The sequence below is a fragment of the Xenopus laevis genome, chromosome 9_10S (genome assembly GCF_017654675.1).
Source record: "Xenopus laevis strain J_2021 chromosome 9_10S, Xenopus_laevis_v10.1, whole genome shotgun sequence".
NCBI classification, from domain to species: Eukaryota; Metazoa; Chordata; class Amphibia; order Anura; family Pipidae; genus Xenopus; species Xenopus laevis.
In genome coordinates, this window is record NC_054388.1 from 102,723,266 (window position 1) to 102,746,354 (window position 23,089).

General features: G+C 41.6%; 1 protein-coding gene across 6 annotated transcripts in view; it reads right to left on the reverse strand.

The window, feature by feature from the left end:
* Nucleotides 1-23,089, reverse strand: part of LOC108703212 (ras-related protein Rab-26) — a 174,344-nt gene that overhangs the window by 3,499 nt on the left and 147,756 nt on the right. For all 6 annotated transcript variants that reach the window (XM_041578460.1, XM_018239289.2, XM_041578456.1 and 3 more), the window contains 3 exons: nt 22,406-22,458; nt 2,696-2,761; nt 880-936 (listed from right to left, as the gene is read on the reverse strand). In XM_041578460.1, coding sequence (XP_041434394.1) covers nt 880-936; nt 2,696-2,761; nt 22,406-22,458 — 176 coding nt within the window. The remainder of the gene's footprint in view (nt 1-879; nt 937-2,695; nt 2,762-22,405; nt 22,459-23,089) is intronic.

The following is a 23,089-nucleotide window of genomic DNA, read 5'->3' on the forward strand; positions in this document are numbered from 1 at the left end:
TGTTACTTCTCATTAATTCAAATAGTCCAGGGCCCCTCTTTTCTTCCCATCCCTCCAATCCCACTGCTAATGAGGAGGATTGATGCACCAGGGCCTGCCCCCCTTTAGGAACGCTACTGCAGGAAATACATTTTTCATGTATTTGGAATTTGCGGATTATACCCCCCTTAAAGGAGAACTAAATCCTAAAAATGAATGTGGCTAAAAATGCCATGTTTTATATACTGAACTTATTGCACGAGGCTAAAGTTTCAGCTTGTCAATAGCAGCAATGATCCAGGACTTCAAACTTGTCACAGGGCGTCACCATCTTGGAAAGTGTCTGTGACACTCACATGCTCAGTGGGCTCTGATTGGCTGTTGAGAAGCTAAGCTTAGGGCTCGTCACTAATTATCCAGCAGAAAATGAGCTTCCCTGGCTGTAATATAAGCTGATGCTACAGGTTTGCTGATTATTAAATTCTGATGCTAATTGCACTGGTTTCTGTGCTGCCATGTAGTAATTATCTGTATTAATTACTAATCAGCCTTAGATTGTGACATTTCTATTCTATGTGTACTGTATATTGTGAGTGGGTCCCTAAGCTCAGTAAGTGACAGCAGCACAGAGCATGTGCAGTGAATCAGCAGAAAAGAAGATGGGGAGCTACTGGGGCATCTTTGGAGACACAGATCTTTACTGCTAAAGGACTGTGGTTGCCTTGGGCTGGTACAGAAGCCCAAAACAATGTACAACATTTCTAGCTACTTCTTTAGTTAAAGTTTAGTTCTCCTTTAAAGATTATTCCATCACAGGAAGCCAAATATTACTAGTGCTTTTGTATCCAAAGTGTCCCATACTTACTCTCCATCCTTGACTGAGAAGCTTAGTTGAATTACCTTGGCCAAACGCTCTCCATCCTCCATCTTTACCACACGTTCATGAGTTGAATCCACCTGTGGACAAAAGCAGTAAAAAAGTGGTAAAGGCCACTATTCAGGTCACTTGCCTGGCGTCTAACAAAGTTGAGGCTGGTACATTACTTGACAATGGACACGTGTAATGGCTCTGGAACTAAAATGTTCTACACAAGATCAAAATACAAAATCAGTACGAGGGAAGCAGGGCCTTTATAGGTGGGTTTACTTGGGGACTATTCCTTGGGATGCCTGGTACATTTTTAACTTTTATTCTCCTTTAATAACAGTGAGATTCTGGTGAATGTATTAATGGGCAAATAAAAATGCTGGCTTGGTGGCCCGGTGAAACATATGGAAGATTTACCGTACAAACCAACAGTCTTATGTGATATATTCATAGCTATCATAGAAAGGGGAATTATTTCCTTCAATAGGAATGCTAAAAGTTCCAGCTATTTAAATATATTCGTACAAATCATCTAAATGCATTCAGCTTGCATATTCATTGGGTTGCTCTGCAGGAAACAATCTCCATCAGTAGAATGTTTGGCATAATTTAAATGTATTTGCATGAATTCCAAGCCTACTCCAATCCCTTCTCTTGTTCTCTTCTTCTGTCTTTTCTCTACCAGTTTTCTTTGCAGTCTTCTAAATTGTTCTTCCCTCCGTTGTGCCTCTTCTTTACTTCTTCCACTTATCCTCCCAGATGCTTATCTCAACTCATTTTAGGTTTTGTCCAGCCTTTAATTGTCTTGCCATACATTCCCAGATTTGCAACAGTTTCAGACCCTTTGCAACCACACTATGTGACCATCTTACTTGGGAAGCTTGAGTGGCTTCAGAGCAAAGACCCTGGTGGATCAAGGATTATCAGTCTTGAAGGACAATTTCTGACGATTGGTTGGGCTATTTAAATACTGTTTACTGGAAATGAAGAGAAGCTCCTCTTGATTATCTTTTGTTCCGATCATTTGGGTAATTGTCCCAAATGAATGGAACAATAGAAATGTTGCCAAACCTGTATGGACCTTTGTACAGGTCAGGTGATCAGGTGGTATAACATATGGGTTGGCCCATGTATGGTCACATTATCTCTCCTTTCATTGTGGTGACTACTGTTTCTTTCCTTTTTTTCATCTTCTCTTGGTCTTTGAAGTTTTGCCCTTTGACTTTCTGTTCTCCCTCGTTAAGTTCCTTCTTTTCTCAGCCCCCTGACCCCATAATTACTTTTTCTTCCACTTTTGACCTTTTTGCCTCTTGAACATGTCTGACTTCTGACTTTTTTGTCTTTTGACCATGTCTGACTTCTCTTTTTCCCCAGGTCCACTTTGGTCTCTTCCATCCTCTGCATTCGCTCTCCATATTACTCTTTTTCTCATTTGTAAATCCACGTTTGGACCTCATTGCTTTCCTTCTCCTTCTTTCCCACTTCCATCCCCGCCATTCTCTGTATGAGTTAGCAGACTGGCTGAGATAAGAAATATTTGCAAGGCAAAGAAAGGAACAACTTCACAGCAGTTTCAAAATATGTAATGTTAATGAAAACTGGATATATTTAGTAACACAAACTGCCAAAAAGTAATGAGGGAAATCTAGGGATAATGAGCAGCTTAGTCAGATGGCGCCCAGAGCACTTTTCAGCCAGATTAGAAGTTCCCAAAATCACTTCCTTCCGCCTCCCAGAGACACAAAAATATCACAAACTCTGTTTTTCTTTTTTGCTCATCATGAAATATACCCTGAACGTTGTTAATGTTGGTAAGTTATTATACTCGCCTTTAAACCCCAGCCATACCTTATTTCCTAGGAGCATAATGACCACGTCTTTTTGTGAGTATTCGTGAATCTCTGTTAGCCAGGCCTGTAAAGAGACAGAGACGTGATCTTTTGTTTGTGCTTCAGGGAATCAGTCACCCCAACAAAAACAAGAGCAGTATAGCAAAGTACAACATTATACAAGAAGAGGCTTGAGAAATATCATGCATTGCACTCAATCTCAGGGAAGAATTTCACAATTCTTTTCACTGGATCACTGATGGTAATATGGTGGCATATTCTAGAGCTTGCTTGGCATGGGGAAGAAGCGGCTTCCAAAATTGCTTGGTGCATGAGCTCGGACATAGGATTTCAAGTGGAGGTGCTTTTACTTTTGTAGGTGAGAAGATTCTCTCAACTATATTATTGTAGTGAGTATTTTATGCACAACGTTTCAGCAACCTTAAAGATTACTGTCATCAACTCATCACTGGGCAACCAGAGATCCATGCCCTAGAGTTAATCACTAACAAAACATAGAACAAACGTTCCCAGCTGAGTTTGGTTTTTAAGGGTTGCTGGCAGTTTTTCAGTTTGCCACAAGATGGAAGCAGAAATCCAGAAAAACAAACAACCTAAATGGTGGAAAGTCTTCTTCCGGAAGAATAAATAAAGGTGGCCATTCAGAGGCAGGCATTGGCTCATATCTCAGCCCCTCATAAAAAGTCTATTAGGTTGTATTTATGGCCAAAATGGTTCCTTTCCTGACCAATATTTCATTGAGGCTAATGGAATATCAATTATGGGTAACAGCTCTGCTTGCCCAACATAATTTGAGGACAGATTCAGCAAAGATCAGCACATTGGGCAAGATGCCTACAGATCTGTGTGTGGACAGCTTTGCCATAAATTATTCACTACTCGCTACCAACATGTGGAACTCCAACTGTTGCTGAACTGAACCTCCATGCTTAATGTCAGAATCCCAACGTTCTATATGCCTTATATAAGGGGTGCTTAAAAGGTTCTTCTGGATCTACCAGTAGACCTTTAGCTGGTGATCAGTAGATCTCAAGACACTGTCAACAAACAGCTTGTCTAAATCATCTGCATGTTTCATGCTTTTCATTCAGACATTTATTCTGTTAAGGTTACATAAGAAATAGTTGTTTGATTAATATAGCAATATACATTCTCTCTTAATTCAATGTAATATTCAAGTGATATTATGGATGTAGATCATAATGGGGCAACATCACTAAGAGTAGTTCTTGTATTAGTAAAGTATGGGCACTCCTGCCTTATATCAAGCCAACTGAGCTGGGAAAGCTGAACTATTTAGCTGCAAACTGAGATATACTTTGTATCCTGAAAAATAATACATTTAATAAGGGCAGTTAATGGAAATAAGAAAGAGTTGATGAGATTTGTCCTTTGCTGAGGCTCACTGGGAGATACTCTGATACTTTAGCAGGCCAGTCTGACCTATCTGCCAGGGCAATTATTTCTCCTTGCTGCTTTTTCTCTTTTTTCATCTGACATCTGAGTGGCATCTCTCCCTGTGCATTGCCTGGGGCAGTATATAGTAGTGATGAGCAGGTTGATCCAAAGCCAAGAAGGCAAGCCTAAGGTCCCCAGCCCTTTTAGTTATGTAATAGGGATGACCCCTCCCATATGGTGTCTGATCCAACCCATATATAGGGATGCCACGTTTTAGATCTGGCCCTACCGGCCGGTGATGTCGAGGTGGAGGCGTGCCAGAGATGGGCGGAGTTGTGCAGTTTCAGGGGCAGGGTTATGATGTTTCAAGGCGAGCTTATAAAGTTTCAGGGGCGGAGTCACGGAGTTGTGCCGGGAAAGAACTGCAGCTCTCGGATTAGGGGAGCCAAGGAGAGGGGTGGATCTGAGGCAGGCCAGGGGCGGAACAATAGGGATTACAAATTTACCGGCTAATAAATTGATGGTAAATTTGTAATACCGGCCCAGGCCTTGGCTGGTATTTTACCGGCTAGGCCGGCAAAATACCAGGCCAGAGGGCAACCCTACCCATATATATATATGTCATCAGAGGGGCATTAGGTCAAGTTCAAGTCTTAAAGTAGAAGAGGAGTTGGGGCTTGAGCATTGGCCTTATGGAGCACTGAGGCATGGTCCCTAGCTCTGTTCCCTGCTCTGGCCCCTGACTGTACCTTGCCTTGTCTGGTTTCTATCCTGTTCCTGCTTCAGCCCTCTCTGGCCTGCTCTGTTCCAGTTCTGTCTCTGCGCCGTCCTGTCCTGCTCTGCCTGGTCCTGTTTCTACTCCCGCGCTGTCCTGACTTCTCACCCTCATCCTGTCCTTTTCTCTCCGTGTTCTGTGTTCACAACAGCAACTGCCTGAAGGAATCACCTTTCCCACCTCTGTCTCCTCACGGCCCCTACCCATGCCTAACATAGGCCACTGGATGTTGCCTCCTTTTTTTTGGTGCATAATTTAAAAAATGTAGTGCAGTGTCGTCGATGGATATACTAAACATATTCACACAATATTCCCAGTTTGCACCATTATTTGCTCTATACACCATTATCTGTTGTGCGCACTCTCTAGATTTGTGTGCATGAGCTCTCGGATGCATAAGGAACAGAGACTTGAGCTACAAGTGACAGCAACACGGGATGGCTCTTTGTGTGGCTACTGACTGCTAACAGAATGTTCCATTCCCCATACCAGATAATGACAGAGAGGGAGAGAAACATTTGTATGACAGTGAGAAATGACTCCTTGAGCGCTGTCCAGTCAATTCCAGCTGCCGTAAGCCCAGAGGAGAGGTGACAGCTGCAGTTTGTAACATCTCATTGTGGGAAAAGCGAGATCCCCATGCCAACTGTCACCCGGTATTCTGCTCACAATGCGGCCATCAAAAAGCCAGACAAAGTTGCTTCCTGCATACCAATGACAAAAGGCAACACTAATCATTTTAATTACTCCGCACCTTGATGTGCCTACAGTTCTCATTAACTTGTTCACGGAAAACCAAGCTGGTGGTATCAAATTGTTGATCAATAACAACTCCCAGCAGCCTCAGCCCATTGGGCTTTATCTCTCACAACCAGTAATATCACATAAAAATGCAGCAGGAGTAGTTGGGCCACAGAACCTACTAAGTAACCTGCCTACTGGCACTTTCAATTTTAATCCTTTCCTTCTTCTAATCCTTTCCTTCTTCTAATCCTTTCCTTGAAGCTTCGCCTGTAATTTTTTTTTTTTTATTAATTCCAAATTCCATGTGGTCGTAAATAGAAAACTTGAAGGTTCTAGACCACTCTATTGACTTGCCCAGGCAGTACACAAACACTCCAATGGACTGGCCCAGATATTCATCATATTCGTATTTGTCCTGTTGTCAGTTGCCACTTTTACGTAATTAGTAAGTAATTAGGGGTGGCATTATAAAGTCACCCCTAAGAAACCAAAGTCTTATACAAAGTCAGTTAAATCATAGCAACCACTAGCTTTGAGTGTCGTCAACTAGACCAAAGTTATATTGCTATATATGACATCAATTTAGCACCCATTTAAGTAAATTGTCCCTACTAAAATGTATCTCCTACACTTTTGCATATGTACAAATTAAAATAAATGGATCTCATGCCCTTCTGTGCGTTGATGGGACAGGCAGCCACTGGTCATAATCATTGGGCTGATCATGGGACACATCATCACTGGACAGACATTCTAGGTGTAAAATTGAGGAAATGGATTGCTTTTTGGCCATGATATAACCCCAGGAAAAGGAGGCCTTTCCCAGATGCTCCTATGAATGGATGCCAATCTTACAGATATATAAATGGACCATTAAATTGGGGTCACTGATAACCAGATACCAACTATAGGTTTTCTACTTGTTGAGGCTCATCAGTGTTCTCTCTCTGCTGTATTGCCTCTTCCCATTCCCACCAACAAGACTGCTTTTGTTATGCCTAATCTACAGTCACTTTGTTGGGTTTTTGCATTGCCCAACAGTCTTCACAGCTGTTAAAGATCCTGGAAACCCCTACACACCCTACACAAAACCTCTGGCATTGTCCTGTTTTGCACATATATCTGCAGACCTTTGCTATTCCTTCCATACTCTTAGGTTAAGTGATACCACCAAGGCCTACTGTCAAGACCATAACATACAATAAAGCTGGTAATAGCCAAAGTCAAGGGTATATAGATATAAATAACTGCCACTGTGATGGCTTGAGGCGGCTACCATTGGAAAATTATCATTATACCGTATATGAATCAGTAACAATTTATCTTTTGGGGAGGCTAAGCCTCTATAACTCTACATTACTGTTTGACATGCTTGGGGGTACGGGTATAGCGGATAAACTGATGCACAATATCAACATATGTCTTCCCATTATGTCATCCCAAGATTTTTGTTGGGCTTATAATGTCGACACAGTGATATTGGGCTACATTGGACACCTCAATGTGAAATGCATTGGTTCTTTATATAGAACAATAGGGAAGCAGCAACTGGCGGCTGTGCCCTCTACACCACAAAGAGGTGAAACCTTCCTATTTGCCAGAGATTTAGCTGACTTATAGGAATTTTTCCAGAAATGAAGAATGCTTTTCCCTTTTATTGCTGTTCGGCACAAATTCAGATTTTTATTGCTGCACTCTAATGTAACTTATTCTGACACCTCAACAGCTACAACTGGCCCAGTCTTATAATCTTACGTTTAATTAACAGTGCCAAGAAAAAAAAGCTGTTTTACGGTGTCCCCTACATTTGTTCCTTCAGTTCACTGCTTCTGAATAAAATATCTAACAGCCAAATGTTCTGTCCCTAAATCGAATGTATATTAAGATGAAGAAGAACAGTAACAGAGCTACAATGCATAACAGCCTGATTACTGTGGGAAGTTAAATATGGGAGGCTCCGGGCCTATAAATTACACATTGCATTCAGAGCGCCAGCTCAACCCTTAATTAAAATAATGCGCTAATCACAGTGTGATCTCAGACACAGGCTGCTACATCCTGATATATGTAGCCCATTCACAGAGAGTAAATACTGCATGCAGGTTAAGAGGATTTAAGAGGATTTAGGTTCCTCAAACTCTTCCAGTGTGGTCAGGTGGGGGATGAGCAGAAGCATGGCCGCCACCGAGGGAGGGTAGGTGGGAGTCCTATCAGAGACTTAGTCCCAGGGTGGCTGCCCCAAAAGTGGGGTTATCAGGGTATATGGTATTTAGACCACCTTATTTGGAGGGCCGTATTATGCTTTGTTTGCAGGTCTCACCCCCCTATGTGAAGTAGGTGAGCAGTTGGTCAATGACCCAATCAAGTGCTACGGGGCCCTATGATTCCTGGGTGCACTAAACTGTCGCTTCAGCTCCTGGTCCTCATCAAGTGTATATTATACTTTCTCAACCAAAATAATTGGGAAAAGACAAAAGCAAACGTCGATCACTTTAGGGCAGAATCTGCCACCACTGCACTTTAATAAGGAAATCAACAGGACAGGGACATCCATATGGCTGAAGATAGCACATCTCCATCAACTAAATTCTTGTCTCCAACCCCTCAAATTTTCGTGCTTCATCGTTGAGTTGACACACTAAGGCTGACCTTGGCCAGCTACTCCTTGTAATGAACGTCTGAAAAAACAATTGAAATGGCCATGCTATGTCACACCTTACCAACTTACTCACTGCTACAGTAGACAGGCAACAAATACTCCAGTTTTATTTCTTACGTTATCAGGACAGAGTCTGCTCCAACATAAGAAACTCAGGAAAAGTCGTTCTATAGTAGCACAGGAGATGAACCCAAATGCATTACTTGCAGTATATGCCGATGTATTATTTCTGTGAGTTAAAGAAGAATTAGGCAGAACTGAACCCCCAGCTCATCTCACTCCTTTGTGATTATCTTTTCTCCCTGGGAGACATTAAAGGCCTCCCATTCATCAGAGCACAGAAAAAAGACTTATAATTAGACCCAAGGAACAGATGAAAGGATGGATCAATCTGCAGTTTCTTAGCTCAAGTACAAGAATTGAATTACAAAATATTAAGAAGGGTGCTACACTTCCTATAATTAAGGGAACATTTGTCTGACAGCTATGGAGTGGTCCAAGACATGAACACTATAATGTATATCCTGGCCATGCTTGAGTATTAAAGGAGAAGGAAAATCAAAATCATTGGGTGCCAAATGTTAGACACTCCCAGGGATTGTAATATCTTAACTGAGACCCTGGGATGGTGCTCCTGCCTGGGCCACTTCTGCGGGAGAACCACGTTGCAATCTTCTTCAGCTTTTCCATACTTTCCCTCCTACTCTGTGGACCCAGTCCAGGTGCATATACGTAGTGAAATGCTGGGTTTTTGCTTTTACTCTACTTTGGCTGTGCACCTTAAAGGGATACTGTCATGGGAAAAAATGAAATGAATCAGTTAATAGTGCTACTCCAGCAGAATTCTGCACTGAAATCCATTTCTCAAAAGAGCAAACAGATTTTTTTATATTCAATTTTGAAATCTGACATGGGGCTAGACATTTTGTCAATTTCCCAGCTGCCCCTGGTCATGTGACTTGTGTCTGCACTTTAGGAGAGAAATGCTTTCTGGCAGGCTGCTGTTTTTCCTTCTCAATGTAACTGAATGTGTCTCAGTGGGACATGGGTTTTTACTGTTGAGTGTTGTTCTTAGATCTACCAGGCAGCTGTTATCTTGTGTTAGGGAGCTGTTATCTGGTTACCTTCCCATTGTTCTTTTGTTTGGCTGCTGGGGGGAAAAAGGGAGGGGGTGATATCACTCCAACTTGCAGTACAGCAGTAAAGAGTGATTGAAGTTTATCAGAGCACAAGTCACATGACTTGGGGCAGCTGGGAAATTGACAATATGTCAGATTTCAAAATTGAATATGAAAAAATCTGTTTGCTCTTTTGAGAAATGGATTTCAGTGCAGAATTCTGCTGGAGCAGCACTATTAACTGATTCATTTTGAAAAAAAATGTTTTTCCCATGACAGTATCCCTTTAACCAGAAAGAAGAAGAACATAGTGACATGGACGTTCTACAGTAGTACAGTAGGCGGTGTAATATTCAACGAACAGAAGCACTGGCTCAGGATCTCAGGTAAGTGATTATAATACACAAAAGTCATGAATATCCTGTAAATTATATCCTTATAAACAGCTCTTAGTGATGTCGTCAGTTATAAACAGAGCTTAGTTGTAATATCCCAAAACCCAGAACAAGCCCAGAAGTCCCGATCCCGAGCTAACACTTCTGCCTTTAACAACCGCCTTTAGCTTCGGGAGGAGCCCTCTGCTACTTGGGGGTCTTGAAGTGAGAGGCAAGGGGACTGTAACGTATGCAGGAAGGACAGGGAGGAACAGAGAGAGAGTAGTGGGGGAACAGGCAGGGTCAATAGCAGACAGTGCAGTGCAGGATCTGGAACCAGGAGCGTAGTCAGAATAAACAGGCTGGAGTTAAAACCAGTTAAATCAGTAACACGGTTCCAGAAGAGTGTTCAAACAGGCAAAGGTCGGTTCAGGTTCAGCAAGGTCAAAAACAGGCAAAGGTCAGGAACAGAAAATCAGACAAGAATCACACCCAGGAACTATCAGGAAATAGACCTAACTTGGAGGAATTTTATAGCCAGACTAATGACTTTCACATCCGATTGGCAACAGGTTACACAAGCCATGCCTACTTCAATTATAAAGACAGAAATAGGAGTGAACCAAGACCGTAGCTGTCTGCTCAGCTAGTGAAGAGGGGATGCAGACAGCCAGAAAACACTAGGTCACTGGTTCAGCTCCAGGCAGGATGTTACATTTGTGATGTCATTTCTGCCACATGACTCACTAAAATTTGTGTATTTTAATAAATGAAGTAACCCCCCGTTGGAAAATGCGAGGATAATAGAAGTAACTTTGGAATTCCATGACCTTTTGCCTTCAGCCTCGTGGTTTTATATGGTCATGGATTCCTCAGTTAGTTATAATATCCTTATATAGGTTGTATTTTATTCACTATATAATCACTAAGAGCCACCTAACACCCCCCTCCCGATATTATATGTTTATTTTTCCTTTAACATTACTGGTCTAGGGATTACAGCCGTATTCACCCAGAAAATACAGGCAATCTGCTCTGTCCATGTCAAATGTCCTTTACTATCTCAGTAGACCTATTTCTTCTAAATACTGACAAACGTGTGGGGTTTACGTTAATGAGAGAAGCAGCTATAAATCTGTTACCCCCATATTTGTCATCTCCTGTCCTACCAGTTCTCCATTTGTTATTTCCCACAAATTCTCTTTTAAATGGCCTTGACATTTCCCTTGCCTGTTCCATAAGGACTCAGCTGCCCTTCTCTCCCCTCGCAGACGCATCTTCGAGCAGAGTGGCCAAACATGACAGCACCCTTATGAATGATTAATATCACTCAGCCAGCTCTGTTTATTGATCTCCAAAGAATGCAAATGTCACTTCTTTCCACCACCAGGAGCAGAGGCAAAGGGTTGTGTTAACCTTATTTGTGCTGCAGATGCCTGCATGGCCCCCAATGCCATTATCATTATTAAGTGCTCCTATCTGGCACACATACATGTCCAATGTGAAACCCTCCTCCTATTGTTGGACTTAGTGACCTCCTATAGCTAGAATATAAGGAGCAATCACTGAGACCCCTGATGTAAGTGTAAGGACACTACGGGGCACCAAAAGTGTACATGGTCAGATTGGAGTGCAGTGCCCTTAGGAGATTGGGTGGTGTTGGGTTGCGTATGCTTTTTAAACGTAAAATACCAAAGCTAACTTCCCCACAATGCTCTTTTTTCCCATCCCTCCAACATAATTCTGCCCCTTACCTATGGTTCAAATCTTTGTGTTATATTCTGGAAAAGCAAGTAGGGAACAAGCAGGAGCATGTTGCATCTGCCATATAGGGGGCAGAACATGAATGTCCACTTGGCCTAGAGATTAAGGCTTCGATGTGGGATCTCACGGTAGAGACCCTGGTTCGTTTCCTGCTGGACCCTGTACAAGTCATAATCTCCTGGTATCCTTGCATACTTAGTGCACTTATAATGGCTGCCTTGCTTGCTATAAAGTAATTTAAGTCTCATGGGAGAAAAGTAGGATACAAATATAGTTCCCTACTATTCCACAGGCAAAAGAAGGGGTGTCTATAAGTGCAGGTACTTCATGCTGTGGAAAGGGGAACCTGTTGGGTGGACACAATTAAAATGGTAAGAGGAGTCTCCTTGTCTCTAGTCACTGATAAATGAGCCCTAGAGATTCCAATCTTGTAGGGGAAGAGTAAGTCATTAATTGTTGTTGCACTATTGCCAATGTCTGGAGGCCTCAGTGCTGGTGTTACGGTTAGGCAGAGAGCGCATCTACGCTGAAATGATGAGAAGAAAATGATAAACGTACAAGGGATATTTTCATCACTCCTACACTTAGCCAAGTCAGAATCTCTTTGTTGATTCCCCCCACCACAGGTAACTGCTGCTGTTGATGAGAACATTGCTCACAGCTTGTGGCTCCACAGGAGTCCACTAATAATTGACCCGGAAACAAGCAAATGGGGTTGTGCAATATAAGTCGAAAAGTTTCTACCAACTCCACAGAAACCAGCATAAAGTAGCATTTTTTTAGTTTGCCGTTTGATAGAATGATCTGATTGGTTGCTATGAGTTTCTAGACCTAAGGCAAAGGTGAAGCTCATCCTAAAGGCCAGGTAGGGTTACAACTGAGAAGAATGGCCCTTGCTCTCCAAGATACACTTGAAAGCCCAGGCTGAAGGCCAAGTAGGGTTAGATATCATTGGAACTATGGATGAATGACTAATACACCAATATTTTGCTATATCTGTAACCATGTTATGAGATAAAAGGGGACCATGACCAAAGGTTGGATACAAAATAATTGATAAACTTGACAACAAGGATGCCATTCTCTGGAAGGGTTTAGTAATGAGGGAGGGGAAAAGGACAATAGTGTAACACAGTTGGTGCTACAAGATTGTCCTATTCACCCCCCTCATATACTGTATTTGCCATCTTTCAGCTAGTCATTTCCTCTGCTCACTGCCTTCATATCTCTTAGAATGTGGGCCCACAACTTTTTTTTTTTTTACCTGTGATCAATATTCAAAGGGAAAAAGAGTTGGGGAGCAACACAAGCATGAAAAAAGTTACCAGGGGTGCCAAGTATGTGCTGTGATTGACTATTTGGTAGCACATATGTGGATAGGCAGTATAAAGGAAGGTTTTGTTTGGCAGTTCACCTGGTTTTTATGCAACCAAAACTTGCCTCCAAGCCTGAAATTCCAAAATGTGCAGCTGTGAATTTACCAAGGAGAGCAACATCCAAGAGGTTGGGGAGCAACAAGTTAGTCTTGAGCCACTGGTTGGAGATTAAAGTCTAGAACATCCCCTGCTGGCTCACCTGCCTATTACCAAGTGTGGTCATCATCTATGACCTGATATCACCACCATTGTGCCCTGACACCAGCCTTGACAGGGTGAGAAGAGCAAATCAAGGGCTTGTAAAAGAGCGCAACCTCTGCCCAATTTCCCACTCAAGTGACATCAGTATTGGATATTTGTACATTGACATTGACATTGTATATGGACTTTCCACTGTAGTCAGTAAAGCTTGATGTCTCCTAGCACTGGTGGGGCTTCTTCAGGACTGACTGTGGGTGCTATGTGCACATTCCAGCTCTGCTCTGCTGAGAAAGATGATAATAATAAGATTTCTATTTTTCAGACTGTCAAGAAATGGAGCAAATAAGCACTACTAATTACTTATTAACCAACAGAAAAGCTTCCAGTCATCACTGAGCATACCAAGCAGGTCTGGTAAGACAAGGAAGAGTCTTGGGCACCGGGGAGCATCCTTTCTGCACATTCAGGTCTTTTCAGCTACAGGCCAAGGTGCTGACTATTTAATTTAATATATTTTTTTACTCATTGGAGCCACAAAGACTAATAATGGTTCTTCCTGCAGGAAACATTGCAGAATATTTAGCGTATTAAATAATTAGGTCAACAGACCTTGAGGGTTACTTAACACTGCCCTGAAAGCAAGAGTATTACATTTGCTAAAAATGGAACCCCTTAGTGATCACTGGATACCTGAGTCTGGGGCATAGCTGGCACCTGATCACTGATGCTGGAGATGTAGAGAGACGAATGGATTCTATTTCCTTATATGCCTTGGGGAGGAAAGATATTTTCAGGGGAGAACAGGAAAGATCTTAAACACATGCCCTCGCCTAAGATGCCCACAGTCATTCCCAGATATATATGAACACTAATCTGTCTCTGACTCCACTGACACACACATGGCTGACATTGAGGCAAGATCATGCCCTCTGCTAGGCATATGCATTGCTATTGGTACTCATCTCTCAACAACAGATTTATTTACTATTTGTAGAAGGCCCATCAAAGCCAGCTGCTGATTGGTTGTTATGGCTCCATGCATGTGGGCTCTTTTGCCCTGGCTGTAATTTTAGGGAAATGCCACCTTTGCTTGGCACCACATGTAATTGCCTTCAAATAATAAGAAATGAGGAAAGGCTACTTCTATTTTTATATTATTATGATCTATTTTCACATTTTCTGGGTGAAAGGCACCTTGTTCTCCTTTGGCTGGAGGCCAAATGGGATAAACAAATGTATTTTAGATAAACATACTGTATAACCCAGGCATTATCATGTCTTTCACCCCCATATTCTGTGATTGATGGGGTTAGGGGGACCCTTTTATAAGAAGCAGAAGATAAATGGGGTCAATAAGATACACACCTACATATCTGTGGGTTGGGGGATACACAATACCCCGTAGCTGAGGGTGAGTCCGTGCCTACTAGAGGGGTCGTGTATTGACTCCTCAACCCAAACCCTTGGTCCCCATAACCAGGCAAGCAGATTCCTTCATTGATAAAATGCATTCCATTCCCTTTTATTTATAACAGGGACCAAGATTTATTTATTTATGGATTCGAGCAATGGCCAGTTCTGTATAATTAGTGCATACCCCCAAAGTCGCAGTCATCAGTAGATCCTTTTACATATTTTGATACGGGCCTTACAGTACATTATTGGGGTAAGCAGGCAATTATAAATCTTGTTATTTGATTTATTTTGCTTGTATTAAAGAGCAGGATTCAGGCAGCTAGCATTTGTTATTTGCTGATCAGATACACTTGCCATTGGAAGGTTCTCCAATTACTGATTGCAAGCTGCCTGCCACATTGGATACCCTGGCAGATTCATCTGGTCTGGCGTATTGCCTGTATGAACTATAACTCAGTTAATTGACAGCACCCAGCTCTTCCAATAAATGGCATCTGCCTGTTATTTTCTCTGAGACAGACAGCCTTGTATGAGATCCTGTAGGGCAGTGATTGTTCAACAGTTCAAGTCCCACTTGAAGTTCCAAGCTTTGGTCACGATCCCTCTGAGCTTATAAGATAAGCACAAAGAAAATATCAGGGTATCAATCACAGTTCAAAGATGACATAGGGCAAATAAGTCTTTACCACATATTCACCAACTAAACTTCTACACGGGCTTTTCAGTTGTATTTAGGAGAACAAATGATCATTCTCTACTATTTTCACATTAACTGTCCTTCAGGTTGGGTCTGCCACTGCTCCAATCCAATCCCTACAGTCCGGAAACCACTGCTGTAGTAGAGTCGAAATGCTCAGTCTAAATGCTGAAGATGAGGGCATCCAACAGCCCAGGTCTGGACTGAGAATTAAAATAGGCCCTGGCATTTAAGGTACACAGAGGCCCAAACAGCCCCCACCAGCCCACTAAATACTGACTTTCTATGGCACCTTATAGAAGCCCCTCTGGCATTTGCCAGAACCCACAGATTGCCAGTCCGGGCCTGCGCCACCCCCCCATGCCACTTATTGTCGCCCTCCTTCATTCCTGCACATCTAATCCTCTCCTTCGCTCCTCTCCATGTGCCCCCTACCAACTTTCCCAAAGGCCCGTGCCTCACCTGCCTGCCCCCAGATCCAGTTCTGTATTTGAGCTGAAGCGAAGCAATTATGGGGGTGTGCCTTTTCAGCTCCAAACGTTTCTTTTCTTATAAGCCCAGGAGCACAAAATATTTATATTGACTCCTTTTTAGTGCAACTGAAGTACAAGTCCTCAGCAGAAATGCAGGAGTGTGTTTGGCAGTTGTACAATTCGTAATCAACACCATTTATATTCTCATAATACAATCACCAACACCCACTGAAATAAAATCCTTCCAATCCAACACTGAAATGAGTGGCTCATTCCTCCTCCTTCTGCCATTCTCTCTTTATAACATACTGCTGAGTCTTCTCTCTCATTGTCAGCTGTGTAATTACATGTCATTCCACTACTGTTGCCTTTGTCCTTAACCTTCCTCATGACCATCATTCTGCCACATATGGCCAACCAGCTGCAGGTTTAGGTTCCAAGAGGGGCGTCTATACTGGCGCCCAAGCTCCATTCCTAGTGTTGGAGGAGATCTGTTAAGTGTCACGCAGTGACTGTCATGCGTTCAGACTTGTGTTCCCACTAACAGAAGTGACTTAATTTTCTGGCCACTGTCTATCAGCAACCTGAGTGGCCAAAAATTTATAATTTTAAGAAACTTGGCCGGTTAGGTTGCTATAGTAGCAGGGACCTGGAATCTGCAAGACTCATCTGCAACTCACATCCAGCTTGTCTTTTCCCCCAAAAGCAGCTCCATTGCCAAATAAGGAGCATAGAAATAAGGGAGTACTGAGCCCACTCTTTCCTCCCTATAGAAGAGACTGCACTTCATCCGTCACAATGATGAGCTGCCTCTCCGGATCGGCATTGATCCTAACGTGACATTTCCTTCCTGGGAGAATAAAGGATGGAGCAGTTTGTGTGATTACATGCGGCGATTCCATAGGAAAGAGTAAAAACCATGCCGGCTGTATAATGGATGAGGGTGGAAGCCATTTCAGTGATGGGGAATACACAAACAAAGGTATCTTTGAGTAATAAGAATCGGAACAACTGATACCTTTCTCGTCTTACTGATTCTGTCTTCATAGAAACTCCATTGTTTTATTGTCTTGTGAGGGATCATAGACTATGGCCAAGGAAATCAAGCACGAGGTGCAGGGCCAATGTGTACAATGCAGCCCTGTCTTTACTTGCTTGTGCCCCCAGCGCTCCCTAATTTATCCTTCTAATAAAGACACAAGTTAGGGGGCAGGCGCAGGAGGGGGCCCTCCTATGTGCATCCCTCTGCCCATCCCTCATGAATATAGTGCAAACATGCAAAAAACATGGTGGTTTGAGCATTTGTGTGGACATTGCCTTGCATTTTTTGTAAGTCACTCCTGTAGTGTGGTGGTCTGCACCCGGCCCTGCACTTTCTACACAAGGACTATTTCATAGGACACAAAGGGAGCTTTGTCCGATTGGATGAAAAAGACACCACTGTGGCATCTCTTTTTTTTTTGCATAAAGCACCGCTACATCTACAGATGCATCATATGTTGATATGGGAACTGGGACCTTATATGGATTACCTGTGGATTTTATTATGCACACATGCTTGGATAGCAAACATATATGAAGACAGACTGGAGCTCCTAGGGTCCACTGATATTTAAAACCAACCAAAATGTCTGTTAGATACAGACACAGCTAAAAAAAAAATAGGTGCTACTGAAGCCTGGAGAGATGGAGAAGCTGGGGACCAATTGGCATATAATGTCTCTAGTTTTGTTACATACTGAACTACACAGGTACAGGTGGCGTTATCCAGAAAATCCAGAAAGATCCGAATTACAGAAAGGCTGTCTCCCGCAGACCCTAATAATCCAAATGTTTAAAAATCATTTCCTTTTTCTCTGCAATAATAAAACAGTCGCTTGTACTTGATCCCAACTAAGATATAATTAATCCTTATTGGAGGCAAAACCAGCCGATTGGGTTTATTTAATGTTTACATGATTTTCTAGTAGAGTTAAGGTATGAAGATCCAAATTACGGAAATATCCATTATCCAGAAAGCCCCAGGTCCTGAGCATTCTGGATAACAGGTCCCATACCTGTATATAAATCTCTGCTGGAACACAACCTTGTGGACTATAAAACACAATTATTGTATCTAGCCATGGAATCCAGCCAACTTCTGACATGTTAGGTAGGTCAATAAAGCCATCAAATCTAGCCATCAGCTTGAGTATATCCTCTAGGCTTGGCCATTTTCCCAAACCCAAGCTTTAATACCACAATCCCCCGACTTCTTTCCCTCCCCAGTGATGGAACCCAATGACATGGTGGCTCCTCGGTTCTGCTGACAAATGACAAAGGAATTAAAAACTCCCATGACCTCAATAAATTGTAGTCTTTCAGATTCTATCTAGTCAGTCTGGCAGGTTCCTCGGAGACAAATTCTGCAGCACATCTAATTATCCATTATCTTCTCACGGTGACCTGATGTGATTGGCAGGGTAATTAAACCCTAAAATCCAAACAGAAATTGGATACCCAAAACGGAGAAGAGCAGAATAAAAATGTAAATGTTAGAAAAGTATATACAGGTATAGATTATGTTTTCCGGAAATATGTTTTTTAGAAAGTTAAATTACGGAAAGGCTGTCTCCCATAGACTCGATTTTATCCAGATAATTCAAATTTTTAAGAATGATTCCCAACTAAAATGTAATTAATCCTTATTGGAAGCAAAACCAACTTTTTGGGTTTATTTAGGGGGTTATTTATCAAGCTCCGAATATCCGAACCTCGAATAATTTGTCAATGGGGAAGTTCCCAGTGTCTGCGCTGATGTCCGTACCGATATCTGATGATTTTGGGGAGTCGGAGCAAAAAACTCAGAAAACTTAGTTTTTCCGGGAAAACTCTGCACAATTCAGGGTTTTCGGAGGAAAACTGCAAAGTTCTCAGAGTTTTGCCCGACCCTATTTTTCCTGGCTTTTTTTTTCATAAATAAGGTCCAATCGGGAATTCGGGAGTTGCTCGAAGTTGGATATTAGAAATACGGAGATAAATTCGCACCTTGATAAATAACCCCCTTAATGTTCACTTGATTTTCTAGTAGACGTCAGGTATGAAAATCCAAATAATGGAAAGATCCTTTATCCGGAAAGCCCCAGTTCTCAAGCATTCTGGATAACAGATCCCATACCTGTATAATGGCACATTGTTTTAGAATACTGCTACAGTGTAGGGTCGTTGACCATGAATATAAATCTGGATGCTTTGGGCCATGCCCATTCCAGGCCTTGTTCTGCCCAAACCCAGGCTCCCCCAACATCTGATTGGTTGCTATGGGTTACTAGACCTAAACTACCCTATTGGATTCTTGCTGGCCAATTGTGATATCCAATAACCATTAAATATCGAATCTTCTACCAACCATACCCATTTCACAAACTAGTTGCTGTTCACGTGATGCAGTAGTTCAGATAACTTCACTTCTAACACTCAGCGTCAAAACAATGTCTGCGCCCATTTTTAATACCCAGGAGCATGTCAGGGCGCAGGAGCCTTTAATGAAAAGCATCAATTTGAGCAATGACTGCGCCCATTCTTACAAGGCCGAGTCTGCAGCTTTACAGTAAATGAATCTTCGGGTCTTTTTCTGTAGAACCTTGCACAAAGGAAAGCAATAAAAACACATTTGTTCTCAGATGTAAAAACAGGGAAATCCATCAAAGCGACAGAAAGTCCCATTACTAGCGCAGCGGGGCCCTTCCAGAGTTGGAAGCGGGTCCCTACTAATTACAGCAGCAAAGTGTTCTGAAGCCTGAGTTACACAGTGAGCCAAGAGATCTTTAAAGACATTTAAAAAAAAAGATTTTTTATTTCCAAATAATATTTTTGGAAAAGGAAGCGGCTCTATGTTGCTCCGAAGCAGCTGCAGGCGAGTCAGGCTCCTGTCACCTCTACATTCCACCAATTATCCAGACTAAGCAGAGAGACATTTTGCCCATTAAAGCTTGGAAATATCCACCCCAGTCTTAATAGCAGCCAAAGGAAATCAGACTTGTAACCTGCAAGAAGTCCTTTAAATAAGTATATCTATACCTATACCTATAATAAGTTAAAGGGGAAGTAAAGTCTAAACTAGAATAAGGCTAGAAATGCTGTATTTTATATCCTAAACATAAACATGAACTTACTGCACCACAAGTCTAATCAAACAAATGATTTATGCTTTCAAAGTTGGCCACAGGGGGTCACCATCTTGTAACTTAGTTATACATCTTTGCAAGACCAAGACTGTGCACATGCTCAGTGTGGTCTGGGCTTCTTAGGGATCGTCATAAATTATCAAAACAAGTCAAAAAATATCTGACAGAAGCCGATACAGCAAGACTGATTAATAATCAGAATATACAGACTGCACTGGGTCCTGTGTTGTCATGTAATCTAATGTGGATTTTATAGTTTTTGTATTGTTTAATACAAACTTTCTCCAACTCTGCAGAACCAGTGGCCGCAGCAAAATAATCCTCTAAATAGAATCCCAGTTTATCTGTTTAAATCTGGCTCCATGATCTTTGTCCCTGCAGCTGGAGTTGGAAACAGGGGGGATGTAATGGCAAAAAAAATACAATACAAACCTCTACACAGTCGCCGACTGCTCTACAGGGAAACAAACAAAGCTGCTTGAGTTCTGCATGGCTGGGAAGTAAGACGGGGGCTCCCCCTGCTGTTCATAAGTATGATTGTTTCCCTGCAGAGCAGTCAGGGACCGTCTGACAATTCCTATCCACAGCAGTAAATGAAGGGAGAATTTCACTGCATACAGTCAGGTTTCTTATAAAAACGGTACACATGTTTTAATTAAAGTATACTGGAGATAGGTTTCTTTTTCATTAAAGAAAGTAAAAATGGGATTTTATTTTTTTTGACTTTACATGCCCTTTAAAGAGGTGGTTCTTTAAGTAAACTTTTTGTATGTTATAGGACAGGTAATTCTAAGCAAATTTTCTATTGGTCGTCATTATTTATTTTTTTTGTAATTTTTTAATAATTTTTCTTTTGACTTTCTCTCTCTCTCACTGACCCCCATTTAAGAAACAAAAGCTCTGTAAGGCTACAAATGTATTGTTATTGCTACTTTTTATTACTCGTCTTTCTATTCAGGCCTCTATTACTCATATTCCAGTCTCATATTCAAATCAATGCATGGTTGCTAGGGTATTTTAAACCCCTAGCAACTAGATTGCGGAAAGTGCAAACTGGAGAGCTGCTGAATAAAAAGCTAAATAACTCAAAAACCACAAATGATAAAAAATTAAAACTAATTGCAAATTGTCTCTGAATATTACTTTCTACATTATACTTCAAGTTATCTCAAAGGTGAACAACCCCTTTAAATTGCTCACAATACTCTTCTGAGCACTTCTAAAATATATATTTTTTTCATGATTTTAGCAATTTTATATGGCTAATAGAATGTTTACCCTTCCCAGCTCATCACTTCTGTCACACCAAGGGATAGAACTGAGCAGAGAAGGGTCAAGTTTCACTTACTATAAGGTTTGGCCTTTCTGCCCCGATATCACTTTCCCGGGCTGAACAGCAGGGGGCACTAATGTTACACATTCATGATACAAATCTTATTGTGAAACCCAAAAAAAGTACTATCAAAATAATGAATGTAAACAGCATAACTGCTCTAGAGAGCATTCAGTGTAATTCTATATTAAGTTATATGGTAGGATGTATGACCCTTTAAAGCAGAACTAAACCCTAAAAATTGATATGGCTAAAAATGTCATATTTTATTTAGTGAACTTATTGCACGAGGCTAAAGTTTCAGCTTGTCAATAGCAGCAATGATCCAGGACTTCAAACTTGTCACAGGGGGTCACCATCTTGGAAAGTGTCTGTGACACTCACATGCTCAGTGGGCTCTGATTGGCTGTTGAGAAGCTAAGCTTAGGGCTCGTCACTAATTATCCAGCAGAAAATGAGCTTCCCTGGCTGTAATATACGCTGATGCTACAGGTTTGCTGATTATTAAATTCTCATGCTAATTGCACTGGTTTCTGTGCTGCCATGTAGTCATTATCTGTATTAATTACTAATCAGCCTTATATTGTGGCATTTCTATTCTATGTGTACTGTATATTGTGAGTGGGTCAATAAGCTCAATAAGTGACAGCAGCACAGAGCATGTGCAGTGAATCAGCAGAAAAGAAGATGGGGAGCTACTGGGGCATCTTTGGAGACACAGGTCTTTACTGCTAAAGGGCTGTGGTTGCCTTGGGCTGGTACAGAAGCACAAAACATCATGTACAACATTTCTAGCTACTTCTTTAGTTAGGCTTTAGTTCTCCTTTAACGCATCTTCTAACTAAACTATTGCCATTAGTAAAACCTGCAGTGGTGTAACTAGAAACCTCATGTCTCCCCAACTTGGGCAGCTCCTGATATTTACCCCACTGACTGCCCCATTTCCTCATTCCTCCTATCAACAGCACTTCCTTCATTCAGGACCTACTCTTCACTCATTTCCCCCTATGTGTATAATGGTATTAGCCACTTCTAATAGAAAACCATCAATTATTTGTGCCTTTAAATGGGTGGTTCACCTTTAAATTACATTTTTTGACGCCGGCTAATTTATTCGCTAGTGGCGAATCACGGAAATTCGCATGCAAATTAATGCCAGCCGAATAAATTCTCCCGTCACTAGTGGCAGTTACATTTTGGGTGTGGTTTGTTACCTGGATGTTGTCAAAAGAACTCTTGTTGGTCACGTCGTACAGTAAGAGTAAAGCTGGAGAGACACAAGCAAAAAAGCAGCGATCAGCACATAAGTGTAAATTGTTATTAGTACAGCTATATCTTATCCGGAAACCCGATATCCAGAAAGTTCTGAATTATGGAACGGCTGTCTCCCGTAGACTCCATTTTATCTAAATAATCCAAATCTTTTTTTCTGTAATAATAAAACAGTAGCTTGTACTTGATCCCAACTAAGATATAATTAATCCTTATTGGAAGCAGAACCAGCCTATTGGGTTTATTTAATGTTTAAATGAATTTCTAGTAGACTTAAGGCATGAAGATCCAAATTTAGGAAAGATACGTTATCCGGAAAACCACATGTCCTGAGCATTCTGGATAACAGGTCCCATACCTGTATATATATATATATATATATATATAGATGCAAATAGGAGCACTCACGGTTGTGTTGAAAAAAGAATGTCTTTTATTGAAGTGTTACAAACTACCCCACATGAACGCGTTTCGGTTCTCTCTGAACCGTCGTCAGATATCCTGACGACGGTTCAGAGAGAACCGAAACGCGTTGATGTGGGGTATATATATATATATATAGGTATGGGATCCATTATCCATAAACCCATTATCCAGAAAGCTCCGAATTACGGATAGGCCGTCTC